The sequence below is a fragment of the Trachurus trachurus genome (assembly GCF_905171665.1).
Source record: "Trachurus trachurus genome assembly, chromosome: 11".
NCBI classification, from domain to species: Eukaryota; Metazoa; Chordata; class Actinopteri; order Carangiformes; family Carangidae; genus Trachurus; species Trachurus trachurus.
In genome coordinates, this window is record NC_139904.1 from 10,765,160 (window position 1) to 10,788,847 (window position 23,688).

At 41.7% G+C, this 23,688-nt stretch overlaps 2 protein-coding genes across 3 annotated transcripts in view; one reads left to right on the forward strand and one right to left on the reverse strand.

Annotated features, from left to right (window-relative positions):
* Positions 1 to 14,432, forward strand: part of LOC310994094 (uncharacterized protein) — a 49,725-nt gene extending 35,293 nt beyond the window's left edge. For both annotated transcript variants that reach the window (XM_083982641.1, XM_083982640.1), the window contains exon 2: positions 11,378 to 14,432. In XM_083982641.1, coding sequence (XP_083838767.1) covers positions 11,383 to 13,410 — 2,028 coding nt within the window. In that variant the 5' untranslated portion in view covers positions 11,378 to 11,382 and the 3' untranslated portion in view covers positions 13,411 to 14,432. The remainder of the gene's footprint in view (positions 1 to 11,377) is intronic.
* A 6,425-nt stretch (positions 14,433 to 20,857) lies between these two features.
* Positions 20,858 to 23,216, reverse strand: LOC310994127 (ADP-ribosylation factor-like protein 4A). Its single transcript, XM_083982712.1, has 2 exons — positions 23,091 to 23,216; positions 20,858 to 21,997 (listed from the first exon to the last, which is right to left on the reverse strand). Exon 2 carries the CDS (start codon positions 21,917 to 21,919, stop codon positions 21,311 to 21,313), a length of 609 nt encoding a protein of 202 aa, XP_083838838.1. The 5' UTR covers positions 21,920 to 21,997; positions 23,091 to 23,216; the 3' UTR covers positions 20,858 to 21,310.
* Between the last annotated feature and the right edge of the window lie 472 nt (positions 23,217 to 23,688).

A 23,688-nucleotide genomic window follows, 5' to 3' on the forward strand; every position in this document is an offset into this window, starting at 1 on the left:
TTGCAAGAATATTTGGACATAATGTTGTAGCAATGTTTTCATTTGTAACATTGTAAGAAGGTTATCACATATCATTCTTGGGATGTTTTTACAGAACGTTCTGTGAACTTAAAGAAAACTTCCTGCTAGAACATCATTAAAACAGTAGCGTATAATGTTATAGCAATGTTTTCATTTGTAACATTTTAAGAAGGTTATCACAAAACTTTTTAGGATGTTTTTAGAGAACGTTCCTCCAGAACATTCTGGAAACTTAAAAAGAACTTCCCACTAAGAACATCATTAAAACATTAGGGTATAATGTTATAGCAATATTTTCTTTCAACATTTTAAGAAGGTTATCACAAAACATTTTTAAGGATGTTTTTAGAGAATGTTCCTCTAGAACGTTCTGAGAATTTAAAGAAAACTTACCGCTAAAAACATAATTAAAACATTAGGGTATAATGTTATAGCAATATTTTCTTTCAACATTTTAAGAAGGTTATCACAAATCATTCTTAGGATGTTTTTAGAGAACGTTCCTCCAGAACATTCTGGAAACTTAAAGAAAACTTCCCGCTAAAAACATAATTAAAACATTAGGGTATAATGTTATAGCAATATTTCCTTTCAACATTTTAAGAAGGTTATCATAAAACATTTTTAAGATGTTTTCAGAGAATGTTTCTCCAGAACGTTCTGGGAACTTAAAGAAAACTTCCCGCTAAAAACATAATTAAAACATTAGGGTATAATGTTATAGCAATATTTCCTTTCAACATTTTAAGAAGGTTATCATAAAACATTTTTAAGATGTTTTCAGAGAATGTTTCTCCAGAACGTTCTGGGAACTTAAAGAAAACTTCCCGCTAAAAACACAATTAAAACATTAGGGTATAATGTTATAGCATTGTTTTCTTTCAACATTTTAAGATGGTTATCACAAAATATTCTTAGGATGTTTTTAGAGAACATTCCTCCAGGATGTTCTGGGAACTTAAAGAAAACTTCCCGCTAAAAACATCATTTAAACATTAGGGTATAATGTTATAGCACTATTTCCTTTCAACATTTCAAGAAGGTTATCATAAAACATTTTTAAGATGTTTTCAGAGAATGTTCTGGGAACTTAAAGAAAACTTCCCGCTAAAAACATTCTAACAACATTATAGGTAACATTGTCAGAATGTTTTTAGAACAAAAAATTTCTAGCTGGGTTGTCCCTCCGTGTTTTCAGTTGCTTTGCTGCTACGCTATAACCATCACTCAGTTGTTTGATTGAGCTAATGAAATTAAGTAGCCTACTGAATATATATACCACCCACAGAGGAAGCTGGCACACCCAAAAATTTGATGCATTTTTTGTTTTTGTTATAGTCTATAGCTACTAACATGTTATCGATCAGTTAATAAATTTGTAAAAATTGCCGTCAGGTGATGCATTGCGACACCTGCACCGGCTCGCGGAGAAACTGGACTAATGGAATAATTAACGAGTTCAAGGCCAAGCCACGCCGTCTTGCCCTTTAAATTGAGAGCTGCGCAGTGCGCACGGGTAAGCAGCGATATCGTTGTCCTCTGCTGCTTTGCGATATAAAACCATCAGGCCAAGCTGTAACATAATCATATGTGATGAATGATAAGCCCAGTAGTTGTGTTCAGATGGTTAAATAGCTTTGTTGATCATGTGATCAAAGTCATTTAAGCGCCGTTGCGCACGCACCTCTCTCGTCCAGTGCGCTCTATGGCGGTCTGTGATCCCTCTGGTCAGCGCGTTTAGATCCGAGTGTGGCCTGAGTGTCCCACCTGAGCTCTGTGCCATAGCGCGCAGCTCCAGCTCAATGAATGACAGCAGGTCTCCCAGTTACCTGCTCAGATTCTGCTCAACACTGATCAGAGCAGCTCTCCCTCGTTTGCTGAGGTTTTATTATAAACTAAAATCTTATTTTGTTATTTGCCGCATAGGCCTATATCTCCCCATCTTCTCTTCACTTCATCTCTTCTCTTCTTGTTTTACCAACCACATTTTAACTTTCTCATAGATAATCTCCCATGTTTCTTATGCTGCAGCTCCACAATATGTTTATTTGTCCCTCTCTCTATTAATGCGTCGGATCAAATTTTTATTCTGCGTTTGTATCCATCCAGCTCTCTGTCCACACTCTCCATGGCGGAAACGATTACGCGCAAAACCCTCATTTAAATACTGCGGTTTGCGCGTGTTTTCATTTAGCGTGTTACTCTTAGTAGATCACCTATTGTGTGTGCGCTAACCAGACACGCAAAAGTGTGTTTTTTTATGACTTTGTTATTGATTTATTTGAGCACGTCATATGTGTGAATGTTTAGACCTGTTGTACTGTTGACCATAAGAGCAGTTACTAAGCAGTTTTTTTTACTCAGCGTTGCATATAGATTAGAAGATAAGTATGATCATACAGGCTTGCCATGATGCCACTGTTAAACCCAAGTTATTATGTGCAGTCTGTGTCTGATGCTTGTTAAAGGCCTATGGCTTGTTGAGAGCGAATAACACATGGTTTGTTATTACTGATGAGAACGCACACAATAATGTTGGAATTCTTTTGAATATTTATGGAGGTGTAACGCTCAGTTTGTTGAAAATAAATTTGGCACACCCAGTCTTTGCAGGTGCACACCCAATGTCTTTTTTCTGGCTACGCCACTGGTGTCAATCTGTGTGTATATTATCAGGGTAAAACTTTGGAGGTTGTGGTGTATTTTCTACCTCCTAAGTTGTTAAGTAATTGTGAGACTGGACGTTATAACACAGGCTGGACATCTACTGTCAGAATGATTGAGTCTTGAGTGCATGATAGTTATAGATAAACAGACAGTGTAGCATCCCCGGCTAAATGATGGTCGGACTCTCAAACTGATGGTTCACAATGTTTTATTCCTTGGACCGTATTCAATGTAAACACACCGTAAGAGCTATGAAAAGAAGAAAACAAAATACAGTTACCTTTACTCTTACTTGAAATTACCTTTAACTGCCTTTATCACAATCATGTAAGTTGACCTTTTATCTAATAAACTTATTGTAGACTCACAGGTTTTACTCCATGAATTTAAATATATATTTTAACTGCTACGATTGATGTTACAGTCATGAGGGAAAATTCACATTTTAACTGAAAGACAACCTCCCATAGAGTGCAATATAAAACAGTATTTAACATGAAATTAGCATTTTTAACCGTTCGTTTTTAACCCAATAAACAGTTTTTAACCTTAGCAGACCTTATATAAAACAGACAAAATACGTTCTGTTGCATTACTAAACCAACCTACGAGTTAGCTTATAGCTTCATCTCACTTCAATACAGACCGACAAGGCAGCTTCGCCGATGCTAATAGTAGCTACCGCTAACCACAATACGTTTTATGCATGAAAATATCCACGGCAACCAAACTCGAGCCGGACATAAATATAGCATGAAATGGTAACAAAACAAACCTTGTGCCCCTTATTAGCCAGGTGCTAGGGCGTTTCATGAGGGTTAGACACACTTTGCTTGCTTTTAGCATTGAAGACACACTTTTCCTTCTGCCGGTAAACTCCGAAGCACCGGATGTGTACGAGGTCTCAGCGAGACGCTTTCAAAATAAAAGCACTGAATATCCGTCTGCTTAATATATAAAAAATAAAAGCCTGGCTTTAAAGAATGTTACTAAGTAAACATAAAAACACATTTATAAAAATACTATGCCCATATTAAAGGTCATTTACACTCCCACCAAATCATTACTGGTTTTTCATCCCCTTATTAGATGTAAAGCATGAATGATTTCTAAACCATGTGACCTTTAACCTTTAGTGTTTGAGTCAAAAATGTCCATAAACTCTTCATACTGTAAAGGATAGGTTGTGGAGTGAAGGGGGTGATTAAACAGTCTCTAGGAGCAGGATCAGCTTCTGCACTGGACGTTCAACGATGGATGGCTTGCCAGAACGCTGTCCCTCCTTTCCCATCTTCTGGTCTCCAACACGAATCTTCACTCTCCTCACTAGTCCATCTTTATCAGTCACTGTCTCTACAACTTTAGCCAATTTCCACTCGTTGCGAGGTTGATCTTCTGTCTTTTCCATCACAATGTCACCTACTTTGAGGTTTCTCCTTGGAGTATGCCAGCGTTGTCTGGTAGCAATGTTGTACACATACTCTCTTCTCCACCGGCCCCAGAACTGCTCTGCAAGGTACTGAACACGGCGCCACCTCTTACGAGCATACATGTCCTCTCTGATGAATCTGCCAGGAGGTGGTAAGGCTGCAGTGGGTTTCATGGTGAGCAGGTGATTGGGCGTTAGCGGCTCTGGACTATCTGGATCATTTAAGTTGTCAACAGTGAGTGGACGACTGTTCACAATAGCTGCTGCCTCATAAAAGAATGTCCGTAGAGAGGCATCGTCCAGCCTGCCTGATGAGGGTGAAAGAGTTAAACGAAGAACATTCCTCACCGTTCGGATCTGTCTCTCCCATACGCCTCCAGCATGGCTTGCATGCGGAGCGTTCATGCTGAAGTCACACTGCTTCTCAGCCAAAAACGTAGTCAGACGAGCTTCATTCAGTTCATTTTTAGCTCCAACGAAGTTCGTTCCTTGGTCGCATTTTATGTCACGTACTGCTCCTCTTATTGCAATGAAACAACGAAGTCCATTTATGAAAGCATCTGTCGACATGTCGTCTAACATTTCAATGTGGATAGCTCGACAGCAAAGGCAGGTGAAAAGCAGTCCGTATCTCTTTTGTACCTTGCGTCCTTGTTTGGTGAAAAACGGACCGAAACAGTCCGTTCCACAATAGGTGAAAGGTGGTGATGGATCCACACGCTCAGACGGCAAATCTGCCATTCGCTGCTCCTCTGTGAATCTTCTGAGTTTTCGACATGTAACACATTGATGCAGATGCGTTGCCACAGCTCTGTTGATTCCTGGAATCCAGAATCCATTTGATCTGATCTCATTAATAGTCAAGCCTTTTCCTTGATGTTGGACTTTCTCGTGACAGTGAGCAATTATTGCCTTGGTGATGGGATGACTCTTTGGTATGATCACTGGATGCTTCAGCGAGGTAGGGGGTGATGCATTTTCCAGTCTTCCTCCCACCTTGAGGAGTCCATCCTGATCAAGAAAAGCATCCATCTGAAACAGTTTACTCTGAGAGGGAAGTTGAGTTACCTTACTGAGCAACTTTAACTCTTCTGGATATGCGTGTCTCTGTAAGTCTCTTATGATGATGCAGCGTGCGTCTTCTCGTTCTTGGACGGTGCTGTGGTCTGTTGACTTATCATGTCTGACACGACGAATGAGACGAGCGACAGCCTGAGTTGCTTTTGACCACGAAGAAAACTTTGACAGGCGGTCTGAGAGACTCAGCTGTTCCCGTGTCTGTGTGTTTAGAGTCTGAATCCTCTTGACTTCAGGATCTCCAATCTGTATTTCTGCGCTAACATCTGTAGCTAGAGGTATCTCTTTAAAGGGGAGTGGCATCTCGTAATGTCCCTGAATGTTCCTCTTGATCCCTTCCTTTAACACATCCAGGAAGCGGATGTCATCCTGAGACACAGTCTTTCCGTCCTTATTGGCATCTTTAAAGTCAGACTCGAGAACCCTGAGTGCCTCAGCTGGGGTCACTGGAGGAAGCTCTCTGACTGAAACTCTGTGACACATGTTGGTGATGCTTGGTGAGTTGTGGTGAGGTGAACAGCCTACGATACTCCACCCCAAATCCGTCTGAACTGCATATGGTTCGCTATCTCCTCCAAGGATTACCTGCCGTGGTGCCAGTGCCCTTGAGCAATTGTAGCCGATCAGCAGACCGACTTCACATTCCAGCTGTGGTGGGATTTCATCTGCTATTTTGATGAGATGATTCCAGTTCCGTGCCGTGTCACAGGTAGGAATGTGTGTTCGATTCACTGGTATACAGTCCTTGGTGTAAGCAGGGGGAAGATCAACGTGGATAGCAGAGCTGTAACCTCTCACTCTCAAACCTGACACTCTTTGACTATGCATTAATGCATCCTTTCCTGTCATGGTCGTTAGTTTCAGTCTTACAGGATGAGTTTCAGTCTGTAAACTATTGCTGACTTCTTGGTCAATGAAGACTGTATCGCTTTGGGTATCAAGCAGCGCATAAACAAGTCTTTCCGTACCTGGATTGCTGACAGAAGAAACCCACACTGGCACTATCATTGAAGTGTTGGTAGATGGCTCCTTAGTTGCCACACTGAGAGCCAATGTGGTTGCTGTTTCCTCTGTGTTACTTTGATTTGAGACTGACGTGGGCTTGGCCTTGGTATAGGTGTCATCATGGAGAAGCGTAGGATGTCTTGCTTTACATTTGTCGCATGAATGTCTATTGCGGCAGTCCTTGGCGTTATGGCCCGTCCTCAAGCAGCCATAGCAAAGCTTATTTTCTTTCACATATTTCCGTCGTTCCTCCAGAGCTTTCCCTTTAAACTCAGGACAGCGATGAAGTTGATGTTTACTGTCTTGACAAAACACACATGGTGGCTTTAAACCTGTTCTTAACTGTCCTTGTGTTTCATTCTCTGTAACTGTCTGTGTGTGATAAACACTGGATTTACATTTCTTTTCTTTCAGATGACGTGATGAGTTAGCCTCTGATGAGTGGAGAGCGTGGAATGAAGTAATAGGATTACATGCAATTTCTGCCTCCGTTACAATGAAGAAGACAAACTCCTGGAAGCTGGGAAACTCCTGGTCAACTCTCATGACTTGAGTGACCTTGCGGTTCCACTGTGATGCTGCCCAATCAGGTAGCTTTTGGACCAATTTCTGGTTTTCTTCACAATCGTTCAAAATGTCCAGACCTTTGACATAAGGCATGGCTTCCAGACATGAGTGTAAGAAATCAGCGAATGCTCTAAGTCCCTCAGCATCTCTTGGATGGACCTTTGGCCAGTTTGTTAGTTTTTCCCTGAATGCTTTTTGTATAACAAACGGCTGACCATACCTGTGGTTGAGACGGTTCCATCCATCTTTGTAGGCTTCATCATCACTTCTATAAAATATGCCATCAAGTGTCTTTCGAGCTGGACCTCCTACATATTTTTTCAAATAATGTAATTTGTCAGCTGAAGCAATGTTCTTTTTGTCTATGAGGGATGTGAAGGAAGCCTTCCACTCAATGAACTGGATAGGGTCACCAGTAAATACAGACGGTTCTGGCATTGGGAGCCTGTTCAGAGCTATGCTATCTTGGACTGCCTGAGCCAGATAACTTACATCTGTCCTTGCAGGTGATGCTGTCACTGTGATATCAGTGGGCTGCTGGATGAGAGCTGAAGGAGGACACACAAACTGATGTTCTCTCGTTCTCATCTGATCTACAGAATGAACACTTGCTTCCTGCATTACTTCCTGATCATAAGTTGTGAACCTAGCTCGTGCAGCTTTAATGTCCTTCTCTGCCTTTAATCTTTCCAACTCACGTTTTTGAGCTTCAAGTTCTTTCCTTTGTTGTCCCTCTAGGAGTTGAATCTTTTCTTTTTGTTTCTCCTCTAAGAGTTGAATCTTTTCTTTTTGTTTCTCCTCCTTCAATAACACTTCATACTCTGCTTCCTTTGCTGCTAATTCTGCTGCAGCGTCTGCTCTTTTTGCTGCTATAACAGAGTGTTGACTTGAACCTTTACTTGAGTGTTGACTTGGAGGTGAAGCTGTGGATCCGTAGATGGAGTGAGCATAGTCTCTGTTAAGAAGCTCATGAAGACGCTGCTTTACTGCTTCACTATCAAATTCTTCATCTACGCCTGATATCCTTTCAAGAGCAATTTTAACAATGTCCCTTGTAACTGCCTCACAGGCATCAATACGACGTCTTGTCTCATTAGATGGAGTGAGGTGAGCTCTGATGTCTATGTACAGGTTTATAACACAGTTTTTTCCTTCTTCTAGTGTGTCTATAAGAGTTGCAATGTCACTTTCAGGAATGTTTAACTTTAACTGTTTTCTAGCCTTACGTGCCTGGATCTTCCATTGTTCATAAATGTGAGTCAACCTTTTCTCCTTTTTGTGGGCCTCCTCCTCATGAAATGCATGCATCTTTTCCGTGGGATTCCGTAGGCGACCAGAGCGACGGAGATCCTCCTCTTCAGTATCCTTATCCTTCATCTGTTCGGAGTCGCTGTCGTCTGGAGGCGTCTTTACTGATGCTTCCATGTTGTGAGCAGGTACCACAATCCTTGACCATCACATCAGGTCCCTCTACAGTTGTCCTTGGTCAGCGGCGTGATGTGACGGATGAGGTGAAGCTCTTACTGTAGCATCCCCGGCTAAATGATGGTCGGACTCTCAAACTGATGGTTCACAATGTTTTATTCCTTGGACCGTATTCAATGTAAACACACCGTAAGAGCTATGAAAAGAAGAAAACAAAATACAGTTACCTTTACTCTTACTTGAAATTACCTTTAACTGCCTTTATCACAATCATGTAAGTTGACCTTTTATCTAATAAACTTATTGTAGACTCACAGGTTTTACTCCATGAATTTAAATATATATTTTAACTGCTACGATTGATGTTACAGTCATGAGGGAAAATTCACATTTTAACTGAAAGACAACCTCCCATAGAGTGCAATATAAAACAGTATTTAACATGAAATTAGCATTTTTAACCGTTCGTTTTTAACCCAATAAACAGTTTTTAACCTTAGCAGACCTTATATAAAACAGACAAAATACGTTCTGTTGCATTACTAAACCAACCTACGAGTTAGCTTATAGCTTCATCTCACTTCAATACAGACCGACAAGGCAGCTTCGCCGATGCTAATAGTAGCTACCGCTAACCACAATACGTTTTATGCATGAAAATATCCACGGCAACCAAACTCGAGCCGGACATAAATATAGCATGAAATGGTAACAAAACAAACCTTGTGCCCCTTATTAGCCAGGTGCTAGGGCGTTTCATGAGGGTTAGACACACTTTGCTTGCTTTTAGCATTGAAGACACACTTTTCCTTCTGCCGGTAAACTCCGAAGCACCGGATGTGTACGAGGTCTCAGCGAGACGCTTTCAAAATAAAAGCACTGAATATCCGTCTGCTTAATATATAAAAAATAAAAGCCTGGCTTTAAAGAATGTTACTAAGTAAACATAAAAACACATTTATAAAAATACTATGCCCATATTAAAGGTCATTTACAGACAGTTCAAGGTACATAAATACCATTGTCTGAAAAGGAGGTCCAAAGTAACTGGTGACGTCAGCTACTGTACCACTCAGTGTGGCAGCTGACTCTTATTGATTAAATACTCATTCCTTATGTTTAGAGAGGTGGAGTTTTAGAACATACTACAGTATATAAGGTCAGGACTTTTGGCTAAGAGCCAGAGGTCTCGTAATTGGCTATAGAGGCTTCTCGAAGATTCGGCTTTTTGACACTACGGGCCCTAGTTTCCTTGACCGCGCGAAGTCTAAGTGCAGCGCAGCTTCGCCACGTCAACGGGGTGTGGCCCAGGACCATTTCGCAAGATTGGTGGGCCGCGCAGTCAGACTTAGACCAGCGTAAACCCTCCCCTCGTCCCTCCCACCGGCGCAAACGGCAAAGAGGGAGGAGACAGGGCGGGAGGGAGACAGGAGGAGGAGAGAAAGGCGTGGAGTGGGTTTGACACAGCCGAGTCAGATCTTCACCAATCAAATGAGCTCCTCTCCTCACCTTTAACTGCGCGGCGGGTGATGCGCGCTGCAAGTTTGTCATTTTATACTTTGACATGGACGGAGGAAACAGCGACGCCAGAGGCCGAACCTCTCCCCGGAGGAAACAGCTGTTTCCCCGGAGGTCCGAGCTCAGAGTGACCAATAATGAGTTTACTAATATACTTAACCAGGATTGATCTGATACACTGAGAACCGGTGCTCAATGTAAGAAACAACAACTAATAAACTAATAAAGAAACTCACATTTATTCAAACTCTGTGTAAGCAAGATGAGAGGTGTAGCCTACACTAATCACAACATAAACAAACACCATGAAATCAGCGTAAAGGACGCGCTCTCTCTCTCTCTCTGTCCTCCTCTCTCTCTCTCTCTGTCCGTCTCTTTTTTTCTCTTTTTTTTCTGTGATAGAGAGTATACTGTAGTAGGCTATATACTGACTATCTGATACAGAGGCTGTGGTGGACTAAGAGAGATGATGATTTGTGTTTTGTTTTTCATTACGGCTGCGTGATGCGGTCGCTAGCTCTAATGAATTAATAAGTAAATAAATAAATAAATAAAGCGATCATCACAAGGGCAGAGTGGTATCTCAACACGGCAGCGACATGCAGTCATCCACCCTCAGTCCTGCTTTTGGGACATCCACAGCTGCTTTTCAGTGCCAGTTCGTCCCTGCTGTGTTAATTCAGGTGGAGTTTCCATTACGCGCCGACAGCCTTTGATCTCTGCTTTGATCTGACGTCAGATGTGACGGGACAATCTATATAGATATAAATTCACTGTTGATTCCATTAGTTGCATTAAATAGTGGTTATTGTGGATATTTATTGCATTGAAATGTGTCTGGAACTGTGGAAATCTGCCTGTGAGGTCTTGGTGACGTGTGTGCACTGCAGGTCAGTCAGCCAAACTTCCACTGCACCTGCTGCGCTTCGCCCTGCGCTGAGACTAGACCTGGTTGGAGGTGGCGAGCTTTCAGCGCAACCTCGGCGAGACATTTTCGCACAAAACTTCCACTGCACCAAGCTGAATCTGTGACGCCTCCCCCTGCTGCGCGGCCACGCCTATCTCAGCGCAGCGCGATCTGCCAATCTTCCAATCTGACTTTGCGCTCGGCTGCGCTGGTCGAAACTTGCATTAGACCGGCTGCGCTACCTTGCGCTACCTGCGCTGCGCCAGCAAACTAGGGCCCTACATCTTTTTTGTAATAAACTCTTTTTTACCATCTACAAAGAAGACGTGTCAGAGTGGTCATCTTTTCATCAGCATTGACATCGAAATATACCACAAGGTATGTAAACTTTTGATCAGGGCCATTTTGATGTTTGCACTTATCATTAGGATTCAAAAAGATCAAACACAATTGTGGGATAATAAATGGCTTCGCCCAGGCAGCCACTAACTCTGAATGAAAAAAGTTTTGTTGCATTATCAATTATATTATCTGAAATGTAGCCACTGGTGTCGAATTTCCTCAAATACTTAGAGCTTCGCTTTAAAAAGAACATAATTGAGGCCTGATAATCTGCAGAATATTACAAACACAGTTTAAAAATGTCAAAATTGTTTAAAATGAGCTCATCTCTTATTTTCCACCAGCTTGAGAAGGTGAACAACTTCACCGGTGTAGGTTTAAGATAGCTTGATAACTTCTATTTCTCCTTTTTTAGACAGTAAACATGGCTGACCAAGTTGCAAAGACCACTCAAAGTCTCACCACTGCAGCACAGATGCGAGAAACCACCATGATGCTGATGCAACCCTATGCAAACTGGGAGGAGTATCTGACTCCTGCTCCCCTCTCTGTTGCCATTATGGGGGAGCTTGTATTCATCTCCTCAGTTCAAGATTTCTCCATCAACAAGAACGCCCCTAAAGATGGCTTCAAGTACATCAGATACCCAGACTCCTTCAGGGCCTGTCTCATGCAGATCTGTAACTCAGGCTGGCATGCATTCAATGAAGCCCACAAGAATATGGATAAGATCCGCCTTCGCACAGCAACAGTTCCTGATCACATGAAGGCAGCGGTCAACACTCTTTTTAATGGTAGTGATGAAGTTATTGAAAACCTCCTACCAAATCAACTGGAGAACATTCGTGTAATTGCAGACGACTGTGTGGCACTGGCAGACGGTGTTGAAAAGAAGTATTCTGACGTGATCAATTTAATCCAGGAGCTGCTGGAGGCCTGTGTTAACGCTGAACACTTTTATGGAGAAGAGCTGGAAAAGGCCAAGATGAAACTGGAAGAGGCCAAATTGAGGGAGAAGACTGCCCAACTTCTGAATGAACGGTCCAAGAAAGCAATGGAGGCCATGTCAAAGCAGGTGGAAGAAGCACAAGCAACGTTTAAACAATCCATGGATTCACTTCCCTCTGGGTGGGAGATGGTCGGCATGGATTTTGTTGAAGGACTCACAACAGCTGTAACAGGACTAATCAATGGACTTGCCACTCAAATGATCAACCGTACTCCTATGGGATGCTTATCTACAGGAGTGCAAATGATAACACAAATGACAGCTTGCAGCAAGTCTGGAGAGATTTTGCCACTTGTAGGAAATCTCAAAAACTTTGCCATTGGAAATGAAATAGACTGGAAGAACCTGTATGATCAGAATAATAAATCCCCAAATACCAAATGGACTGAAAATCAATTTAAGAGGATCTCTGAGGAAATGGAGAAGATGCCAAAAGAAAAAACACGTGACAAAGTTTTGTCACTCTGTGCAAAGAGCCGCAACATATGTGAAGAGTTGGCAAAATATTCCCCTGATCAGAAGTGGAATGAGGCAGCAACTAAACAGCTGATTGAGAAGATTACAGAGTTGAATGATGAAGCCCTCACGTTTGACTCTTTCGGCAAAAAAGCTTTAGGTACACCAGCTTTTACCCAAACAGCACCGATGATGTATAAAGCAGAGAGCAACAGCTCGGAAAAGAAGTCTGCTGGCCAGAGAGCAGCTGAGACTGCCCGTTTCAAAATAGAGCAGAGCCGCGAACAACTCAAACAAACACGGGAGCAATATGAGAAGTGTGTGGAGAACATGGAGAAGAACCAAAAGGAGCTGATTGATGTTCTGGTTGAAATGCAGAACTGCAAAATCAAAGAGATCGACTTTGAGACCACCATTAAGATGCTGGTCAAGGGTCTGGACGCCATGGGCAGAGTCAAAGAGCAGTGGGAGAAGATGGTACTCTTCTTCCAGATGGTCTCCAACATCGTCAAAATTAGCCTCAGCAAGACACTGCACAACTTTGTCACAACATCTGAGGATACAAAGAAACTCTCTTACAATGGGAAGCTCTTTGCCAAAGACCTCCTGTACAATCAGGCCTTTCAAGCCTCCAACATTGCCGGCCTGGTCCACATGATTTCAACGACCTACACTGAGGTGTCCAACAAGTACCTGATGGACAAAGTGAGCAGCCTGGGCAAGCTCATGGCCATGGATAAGGAGAAACCAGAGTTCGAACAGGAACGTCACAGCCTGCTACACTCCTGCCATGAAGCTCAAGAAGGGATTTTGAGGCTGGTCCTGAAGAACAAGGATGAATTTCAGAAGAAGACTGATGCCAGGATGGCAAAAATAGAGGGTGAATTGAAGGCTGTTCTGCCGGCTGCTCCACCACAGGAGACTGAGAGAATCAAAGAAATTGTCCAGGCTGGCTTTAGTGAGAAAGAGCAAGCAAATTATATTTGATTCAAGTTAAAGCAGAAGTAAGCGGAATGTTTGTGTTAATATAAGTCTTAAATAGTTATATCTTCCAACAGCAATCACTTACAAAGAGTGTTTGGTCTGAAACACAGGTCTGTCAGTCACTCTGCTCTGCTGTAAGCCAAGGAGAAAACTTTCCTTGTATCCTACAACCTTTATCCAATGAGGAGAGAGAACGGCATGAAGGGCTGTGTGTGCAGCCAAGGGATGCGCATGAATGTGGTGACGTAGGGACGAGGACCAATAGATCCATGACGAGGGCGGGGGCTGCTCACTCCATCGGCTGACAAGACGTTAGCCAAAACGACCGGATCACTTACTTCTGCTTTAAGTTTGATTCTAACATCACATGCAAATGAGTGTGGGTTTGTTGGTTATCATTTAGTAATCTCAGAAGCACCGTAGTTCCTGCCCAGAACCCTCTAGCTATGAGGCGACAGTGCTAACCACTGCCCCACCGTGCCACCCACATCTTACAATTCAGCCATCTCTCATTACATAGCCGAATTAATCAATTTTGAGTTATCCATGGTGAAGGGCAAATACATTCTCCATCAAACATTTTCTCACATACTCTTAAAAGAATTTATGAATTGATCAATATCATAGCTAATTTAAAAAATCTATTAAAAGTCTCTGTCATCCCTGAATCAACCAATGAAACACCTCAGTGACAATGCATCATCTGTTCTTAGAGGACGGGGTGGGGGCTGTGGAGAAGTGTTGGGGCTCATGTGAAAAGAACAGTGACCTGTAGGGTCTGAGGAAGAGGAGTTAGAGGATTTGGTATGTGATATGTCTTTTTTGGGATCATCTGTTGTTACTTGTTCAAATAAACTCTTGAAGATGATGGAAGTTTTTTCTTCATATGTTCTGCACCAATAATCAAACCACCATTTCTTTAATCTCCTTGCATGTAGAAACAATAAATGCACCAAACCTGGAAATTAACGTACAAATGTTTTTATAAACCTGGATATCAAGGAGAAGAAGCTCATAAGCAGGCCCACTTCCAGGTGTGATAAAGGGACTTCGATTAAACATCTGAGTAACACACATACTGTATGCATTCTTTCCAGATGCAATTAGGGGACTTTTATGTTGAAAAACATTCTCAGTTCGTTATTCAATAGCAACGTAACCCAACGTATGACTGCTGAGTCATGCCTTATGAAGTCATCATGAATGACATCATAAAAGGTCTTATGAATGTGCTATGCACCCACCCGTCAAGTACAGTAAAGTGTTACCAAGGAGAGGGTGGAAATTTACGTGTAACAGGCTGAGTAGTAGATGTTGCCATTTCTGCATTCTGTATTGTTCTGCATTATCTGTATCTTGTTTGAATACATTCTTGAAGACGATGGGTGATTTTTCTTAACAACACTGCACAAACAATACAACCATTTCATCTACTGTCTCTTTTTATTTGCCACAAAATTAATGTACCAACTCTGGCTATCAACATACCAAACTGTCCTAGCCACCGGGCCTATTCCAGGCCAACTAATCCGTGTAGGCTGCAGTATAAGAAGCTTCTTCACTCCTCACCAGATTGTTCCATTGATCTCAGTGCGTGAGACCTCATTCTGTCATTATGGATTTTAATATACCAGAGAAAGCGAAACCTGCATTTACGAAAGTGTCAATAACATAATGTCAGTAACACACACATGTCAGATAATATACCAATGTTTCAAAATCCTACATTAAGGTTAAAGGTCATGAGGGATGGAAGGACCTGATTGGACCAGGTGCAACTCTGTATGACGAGCAGAATTAAAAAAAAAAAAAAATTATAATAATAATTATTATTATTATTATTATTATTATAATTATAGCTGCTGCGCAGCGATGGGTTGGGTCCAGGCTACTTTTGGGCAAATTTAGGCAATTCTGAGCAACAAACAGGAGAATAGGAAGACAAGACAGTTGACCTTATAATGTCCAATTTGCATCAGTTGAGGATTGAACCCACAACCTCGGGAACCAAAGACCGTTGTCTATCGTCATCGTATTGTCATCAACGATGACTCCAAAATATTGTAATTTTTTTTCAGGAAGTTTGAAAATGTATTTATCAAGAATTTGATGGTATATGTTTACAGTACTGTTTACAGTCAAACGTTTTCATGCACTGTAGGCTCAATTTTTGCTTAATCAAAAATCTGAGAAACAAGTTTTGTGGAGGACGGTCTGGAGATGCTCTGTAGCAAGTTTGGTGTCAATTGAGCAAAAATTGTGGGAGGAGATACATTTTAAAAGTTTTACAGTTATTGAAAAAAACAGAGTGATGGACTTCATAATTTGTAATGAGTTTAAGTGGACAAAAGTTTCAGCAGTATTGAGGCGACATTGTGGTGGAGTTTCAAAACTGTAGCATCTACCGTTGGTTTGGTAGGAATTTTTAAAGTTTTTAAATTGAAACGCTTATTGTGCCCCCCCTCTTTATATGTTGAACAAATGCTGAACAAAAGTATCAAAAACCATGATAGTTTTGGTACAAAATATCAATATCCTGAATCATCATGACCTACACTGTGTACTCTGGTTACAGTGTGGGTCATGGACCACAAGGGGTCATTGTAGACCATTATTTGACAAAGGCTGCTCTAGACTAGACAGCTCTGACTTCAGTAACTGAATAGAAGAGATACTTTCCACGAGTGTTACTGCTGCTGACATATGTTAACATGATGAATCCCTCAGCTTTTTCATTTTCTATTAACTGTCAATGAGTGTTACAGTGGTAGTTGATAACTATCTTAGATTATAGCAAAGTTTGCAAATGATATCTAGTCATCAGAAGAGTATGAAAGGAAGGAGGGAAGCTCAGATACTTCAATGCACATCTGAGGTAAAGGTAGAGCAACAGAGGAGGGATCCCTCAACCAGGTAGATGTTGTATACAGACAACAGTTTATAACAGAAAATGGAAAAACAAGAGTTGGTGAAGGCATCTTTTGCTGGGCAGGGAGAACAGACCAGCTTAATGGGCGTATGGCAGACTGGATTGTGAGAAGAGATGGCAGACCAGTTTAACAGCAGGGGAAAGGTCTGCCTCTCTGGCCCATGGAGAGCGCTGGATCACAGTAAAGAAGCCCGGTAACTGAAGGCTCTACCTCCCAGTCTGTTTTTAGAGGTACTGGGAGTCACTAACAGAACTGCATTCTGGGAGTAAAGTGCTCTTTACTGGTAGGACAGTAAGGAATGATGAGGTCTTTCAGATAACATGGAGCTTTGTCATTAAGAGCCTTATAAGTCAGCATTGGGAAACCCAGGAGACTTGAGATCTCACATAATTTTGACCAAGGTATCAGATAAGCTACTATTTACTACACTGGGATAGTTTCCAAAAGGTGGTGCTAGGTATTAAATATGCAGGGTGCCCAAACCTTTGCTGTGGACCCTTTTAGAAATATATATGTATACATATATATTATAAATGTAAAGGGAATGTGTCACATTCACAGACATTTTGTCCCGGGGAACCCAAACCTTTGCATTGTATATCAGCATCACAAAGAAATATTGTGATATAGACTTTACCCCAACCTTCGTGGTCTATCAGTTGGAAATGCAAAAGCTGGTTGGATGTTGTGTCATGTGAGATTAGTACTAGGCTACTGAACAATGAAGAACGCAAATGTATAAAAAAGATAATCAGCAGAGCTTTTCACTTTCTTTTCTTTTTGTCCATCTTATGTGTTTACTATTTGCACAGATCAGGAGTAGTTTATTGTATATCTTAAAGCAGAATAAGCGATCCGGTCGTTTTGGCTAACTTCCTGTCAGCCGATGGAGTTAGCAGTCCCCGCCCTCGTCCCTACGTCACCGCATGCATGCGCATCCCTTGGCTGCACACACGGAGAGGACCGCCCCTTTATGCCGTTCTCTCTCCTCATTGAATAAAGGTTGTAGGATACAAGGAAAGTTTTCTCCTCGGCTTACAGCAGAGCAGAGTGACTGACAGACCTATAACTATTTATAAGTCTTAAATAGTTATATCTTCCGACGGCAATCGGAAGATATAACTATTTAAGACTTATATTAACACAAACGTCCCACTTACTTCTGCTTTAACAATGAAAACTTTCTATTTCTATGACATTCCTTTTTGAAAAAGGACCTGATGCTTCAATGCAAGACATTTTCATTCAACAAACTGATGTCAAATTTGACTAATTTAGACTTTTTTGGGGTTCTGTGACATTTGACCTATCTAAATGAACTGACTTGCAGCTGGTCAACAGTGCGAATTCTTCAGCATTATTCTCACTCACATTATAGTCGCATATCTATGTCTCTTTTTTATCTCTCCAAAATAGTGTACCACTCAACTTGAGAACCGTAAAAGTCACAGTGTGGAGAAGAACAGCCCCTGCCATCTCTGGACCCAGTGTTTGGGGGGTTGAGCTGAACTGGTTGTAGTGGCAAACAGCCAAGCTCTTCTCAGGAAACTGAGGCAGGGAGTGGTTCCTCTTTCCTTATCTCCCTTCCTGACCTCCACTCAAATCATTGCCCTGTTTACACCCTTTCCAGCTCAGGCTGTCTGAGGATCATATGAGCAGTTCACACAGTCGACAGTCGGCTTGAACACAAACCCCACAAACCTCACATCCCTCCTGCTGGATACACACTCTTCTGATAAACGGCTGTACTTTCATAGCACATTTCTACAAATGAGAAAGTGAGGGATCAAAGACTAGATGACTGAATGCAAGATGATATTCATATCAGTGAAGTAATAATAACTTTAGCAACATTTTGCTATCTATCTTTATATTTTTGATGCAGGAAAAAACATTTAAGTTGTGGACAAGACTAAACCACATTGAGGACACTGAACAGGAAATAAGGAAATCTGGTCCGCAGATAGAGCAAAGGCCTTTAGCACCTTGTTTCCATACTGTATCAGCTGACGAAAGCAGATGTGAGATCTTTGGTTCAATGTGCTTAAAATAAAATCTGATACCGGTGGTGTAACAATATCAACCCTGTGAAAAAGAGTTTGATACAGCAGCGAATTATCCTATTTCAGAAATTGTGAGATTATCTGATATAGTTTTGTGTCATTAGGAGCCCAGATAGTGTAGAGTTAGTCAGTTGGCCTTGCTGTCAGGACAAGAAAGGGAAGCACTCCCTGCACTGCAAAATCCATTATCTCCTTCCTCCATGTGCTTGTGCCGGGTATTGTTCTCAGAGCACACCCCGCCTGACCCAGGACTGTCCTCTGTACTCACGAAACACACTGGAGACAGCTATTAGAGACACGCCTCAGAGGTAGCCTCCTGTTTTTTTAGTTTTGTTAAGAAACTGTACAGAATTCACACCTCACACAGAGCTCATGACTAATCATGTCCCGTTGTCCTGGGGGTATGATGGACAAGGACAAGTGAGATCTTCCCTGGGTTGTTGCCCTGTGGACATGTCGACACAATTCTTTTAAACTATTGCTTAGTAAATGTTGAATTGGACCAAATATAACTAGGGTTTTTCTTGTAGTTCATAAAGACTTGAATTGTTCAGGCGAAATAAAACAAAACAAGAGAGCAATGGCTTCTAGAGGCCACCACTGATGTGTTAAGCTTTGAGAAGTGGACACTTGGGTCAAAGTTTTGCTGATATATTGTATTCATAAGGCCAAAACCTTGTTTTCTTTTATATCACTGCAACCTTGACCTTTGACCTCAGACCACTCACCCTAATCTAATCAGTTGCTGAGTTTTTGTGCCATATTTGAATAAGTGTTGAACTGAGTTGAATAATTTCTCCAAGCTGTTAATGAGATGTCTCATCTCAGAGAATGGGAATCTAAAACAAATGTTTGATATTTGTAATACTATTACCTGAGCTGGGACATTGGTTGGGGAGTGAAGCAGTGAATTTTAAGTTTAAGTTAAGTTAAATGACTGAACTAATGGGAGAGGAAAGGAAAAAGCAACAAAAGAAGAGAAATAGAATTTTAAATCATCATTTTTACAAAGTCCTTTCAAATTGTGGTTTAAATTCTATTTATTAATGAATTGAAAATTGGTTGAATATCAGTTCATTGATGAATTCCTCACACAATTATAATTTTTATGCAAATTCATATTGAAGGATCTGCTTCATTACTTTACCTGTGATGCCTCGAGTCCTCCATTGCTGCGACACAGATCAGCCATATGAGTTTGACTTAGTCTTGTTTGGAATATTTATAGCAAGATTATATACAGCAATCAATACCAAAGGCAAACTGCAGAACATTTGGATTTCAAGTGAGTGTTGGTCCATGTCTCTGGACCAACAGCTAATGTTAAGAAAAACACTGTTTCTCCCTTATAATGCAACAAAGGCAACTGGTGTTTACATATTCAGAGAGCCAAGAAGAGCCTCTTTAACACTGGAGGGCAGCTCTTGCTGTGAACAGTTTGCTAGTTACATATAAACCGACAAGTGGAGGATAAATGTGGATCATGCAGGACTGTGCTCTGCTACACTGATGGAAATAAAGAAACAAACAGTCACAGTGTCACTGTCCTTTTGTTGCTCTCTTCCAGGAAAACAGAGGATCAAACAGACTTATCAACAACCCCCTGCCAAACAGACCAGGGGATTGTGAAACTGCTAACAGTATCCAGCGTAAATATCTAAAATGGCTTCTTGTGAGGGAGTATTTGACTTTTTCAGTCTGAGAATCAGAGGCTGTTAGAAAGTGGAGGAAAACAACCACTGTCCTGCATTCAGACACCAGCTCCACTGAACGTGTATCTGAGGAGGGACACGCCGACAGCCAGCCAAGGACTATTCCTGTTGGGCCAAATGGGCCTGTCAGTCAACAGACGGTGCACACAAACAGGAACCTCAACATGAAGCTATGTCAGTGAAGTCTCACAATACCACTACTATTCTCACCTCTTACATGGACACATGTGCCTCTGACTAACTTTTGCTCCAAAGCGCAGTGCTTTCGTTCTGTTATTCTGCTATTTTTGGCCCAGCCCTATAATCCAGAAAGTCACTGACTGACTGATTAACAGAAGGTGTTGCTACTTTGTTGCACGGGTTTCCCAGCAGCTTGTAAGCTGAAAGGAAGAGGAGGAGTGCATGCTCCCAGTACACTGAGCCCCATTCGAATGCAGCAAATCATAAAATGTATCATTACAAAGGGCGGCAGAGGAATAAGAGAGAAGTAATTTTTGTGGACGGCAGACCATGTGGAGTTTAAAATGTTTACACCTCTGCGATGTTTGTCTAATTAATGCTTTATCCTGCTATTTCTCATATAGGGACTCCAGCTTAATGTCACTCACTACATATATGGTTACCTAAAGTGACACGTTTCATTTGTTTCTGGTCATTTTTGTTGAATTGCTTCAGTTTTCCCCACTTTTTTTCTAGTTAAGTGGTTATGCATATGTCAGTTGTAAGCAGAGACTGCAACGTGAACCTATTTTTGCACAATTTTATTTCTACTTGAATAAAAACAGCAGTTCTACTTGAGTACAATTGTCCAGTACTCTCTTTCTCTTTTCAGTGAATAAAAATATAAAGATTGATTGTTTTAAACAGAGAAGCAGCACATTTTTTTTTTTTTACAAATAACATAAAACAGAGCTAAATTTCCCTCTTCAGTGTAAACTCGATAGTTCGACTTGTTGCTGTGAAGGATGTTGGTATCCCAAGTCCACAAAGCACAACCAGTCCCACTGTCCTCTGTGGGAGTCAAGCACTGGCCACCTGATCAGTTCCACTGGATGATCAATCCTGGCCAATCGGCTGAATAACTGGACAGGAGTTGTTGTGCTTCTTTCAAAGAAAGCACCATGAACCAGCAGACTGAACGCAGCATGCAGTTCCCACACGGCGTTAGATCCAGCTCTTAATTCATAGTTTCCACACATCATCTCCTCTTCTTCTTCTGTTGCCGTAGGGTCTTTCTCCTCTTCATGATCATGGCGTGCAGCTTCTGCAGTCCTTCCTGTAATCCCTCCCCGATGATAGCACACGAAGGCTGAAGGTGCCAGGGTGTGGCGCTGCTGAGCTCGCCAAGAGCCAACAAGTTCTCCATCTCAGCCAGACTGAGCGAATTCCTCAGGTCCTGTTTGTTAGCCACCACTAGAACCGGCACACCCTGGTTCTCCGCCAGGCGTGTGATCTTGTGCAGCTCCGTCTTGGCCTCCTCGATGCGCTCGGTGTCCACCGAGTCCACGACAAACACGATACCATCGGCGCAGCGCGTGTAGGAGCGCCACAGAGGCCGCAGCTTCTCCTGGCCACCTACATCCCAGAAGTGGAAGGACACTGTCCTCTGGCCAGCTTTGACTGGTACTTTGATCTTCTCTGTGTTGAAACCCTTAGTTGGGACAGTGTTCACAAACTCGTTGAAACGTAGGCGATACAGTACGGTGGTCTTTCCGGCACAATCCAGCCCCAGAATGACGATGTGCAGGGCCTGGAAGGAAGGGAGGCAAGGGAAGAGAGAGTGACGATCTGATGAGCCGTTCCCCATCTTGTTTAAGAGAGCAGGAGAAGTCGTCCCCAAATCTTCACAAGGCTGACTTCATTCCCCGGGGAGTGCAGCTCATGCCTGGAGGGGTCAACACAGTATGCATAATGAGTCAAAGCACACAAACACACATCAGCCCTCTGCTATACAAAAGACCAAGCACCCAACACGTAGGCCTACTGTAACCCCCCCCCTTCCCATCTCCCTCTGGACTACAGATCCTTACATTATCCTGGTGGTGAGAGATGAATGAGAAATAAAACAGCAAGGTGGATCGGAGCCCATTTGCACATGTAGCGCCACAGCAGCCGGCAGGGATTTCATACGCTAATTTCTATTCAATGTGTGAATCAGTTAACAACAGGATGAGGGCTTTTGAATTCATATCCAGTCTTCAGGGACAGATCAGAGGAAGGCTTTTTAACAACACCCCAGCAGCCTGACATGGAGATATAGCTTTAAAAAAAAAAGAAGAAGAAGAAGAAGAAGGAAAAAGGTGTTGCTTGGCAACACAGACTGACTTGTCTCTTGCACTGAATGGATAGGACACATTTCAATTAAATCTGTAAATGTATAAATCTTTGGTCATCTGCAAATACACACACATCAATACAGCAATATTTTTTGATTAATTACATACAATTTGGTTCACGGCCCTTGGTTGTGGAGAGAGACTGAGGATTCATTGTCACTCACAGTGGACACTTTAGTGGATCAGAGACAGCCCAAATTATTATCAGTGATGGAGGAAATGTGTCCACTCACATAAGACAAAGCTGCTTGGCAGAGTCTGAGTCTGTTCATTTAGGTGTTTTTATTTTTATTTTTAAATGGACTCTGCCGTATAGTTTTCTCTGGTTCTGTGCTAAACCTGAAGAGAGTCAAAGCCTCTTAATTTAGTAGTTTTTTAAATGGAGTCTGGTTTATAGTTCTCTCTGGCTCTCAGCTTAGCGCCAGACCACGCATGACTGGAAGACTATGATGCCAACAAGTGATTACTATAAATACACCTCTTATAGATTACAAAAAAAAAATTTCAAATAAAAATCAATCATATCATCTAATTCAGTGACAGTGTGTCACTGCATTTCAGTAAAACGAGACGTTAACGTTACATGACAACACATTTTGTCAGCAGTGATCACAGTGTGATCTACACTGAAAGCGAACTTACCGTGACACACGCTGTTACTGTAATCCATTACCGACAGTGTCCATGAGAACTGGAAACACGGGTCTGTCTCTCATCATGTCCTTCGATCAACTAAAGACACCCAGCTGGAGAGACCCCCACCCTCCTCCTCCTCCTCCTCCTCCTCCCCCTGCTCTCTGCAGGAGCGTCAAGACACACAGTGAATTATTCCAACGGAGCCATCGCTTTTCAAAATAAAACTTCAAAACAACATCAGACAGTGCTCAATTCAGCTATATAAATATGATTTAATTTTTTTTTTAAATAATAGCATAACTCCGATATTACAAATGTAAAAAAGAAAAAGGAAAAAAATATAGGCGATATATATATATCCTGGTATTTATATTTACACATAGCCTACCTCATCTGCCTATCATGCATCATATAAATGGTACAGTTATCTGACACCGTATAGCACAAACATGGATCAATGGCTTCTGTATTTTTTTTTTTTTTTCAATGATTGATGGGTTTAATGTAGCTTTTGTAGGACCAAACAAACGAACAAACAAAAAAGATTTTAAGAGGAGATTTATGAGGAGGTTTTTCATTTTTCCAAAAATATTGACCTACGCCT

What these genes read in the sequence shown, in the direction of transcription:
- LOC310994127 (XM_083982712.1), bottom strand. Translation starts at nt 21,919, where the DNA reads ATGGGGAACGGCTCATCAGATCGTCACTCTCTCTTCCCTTGCCTCCCT.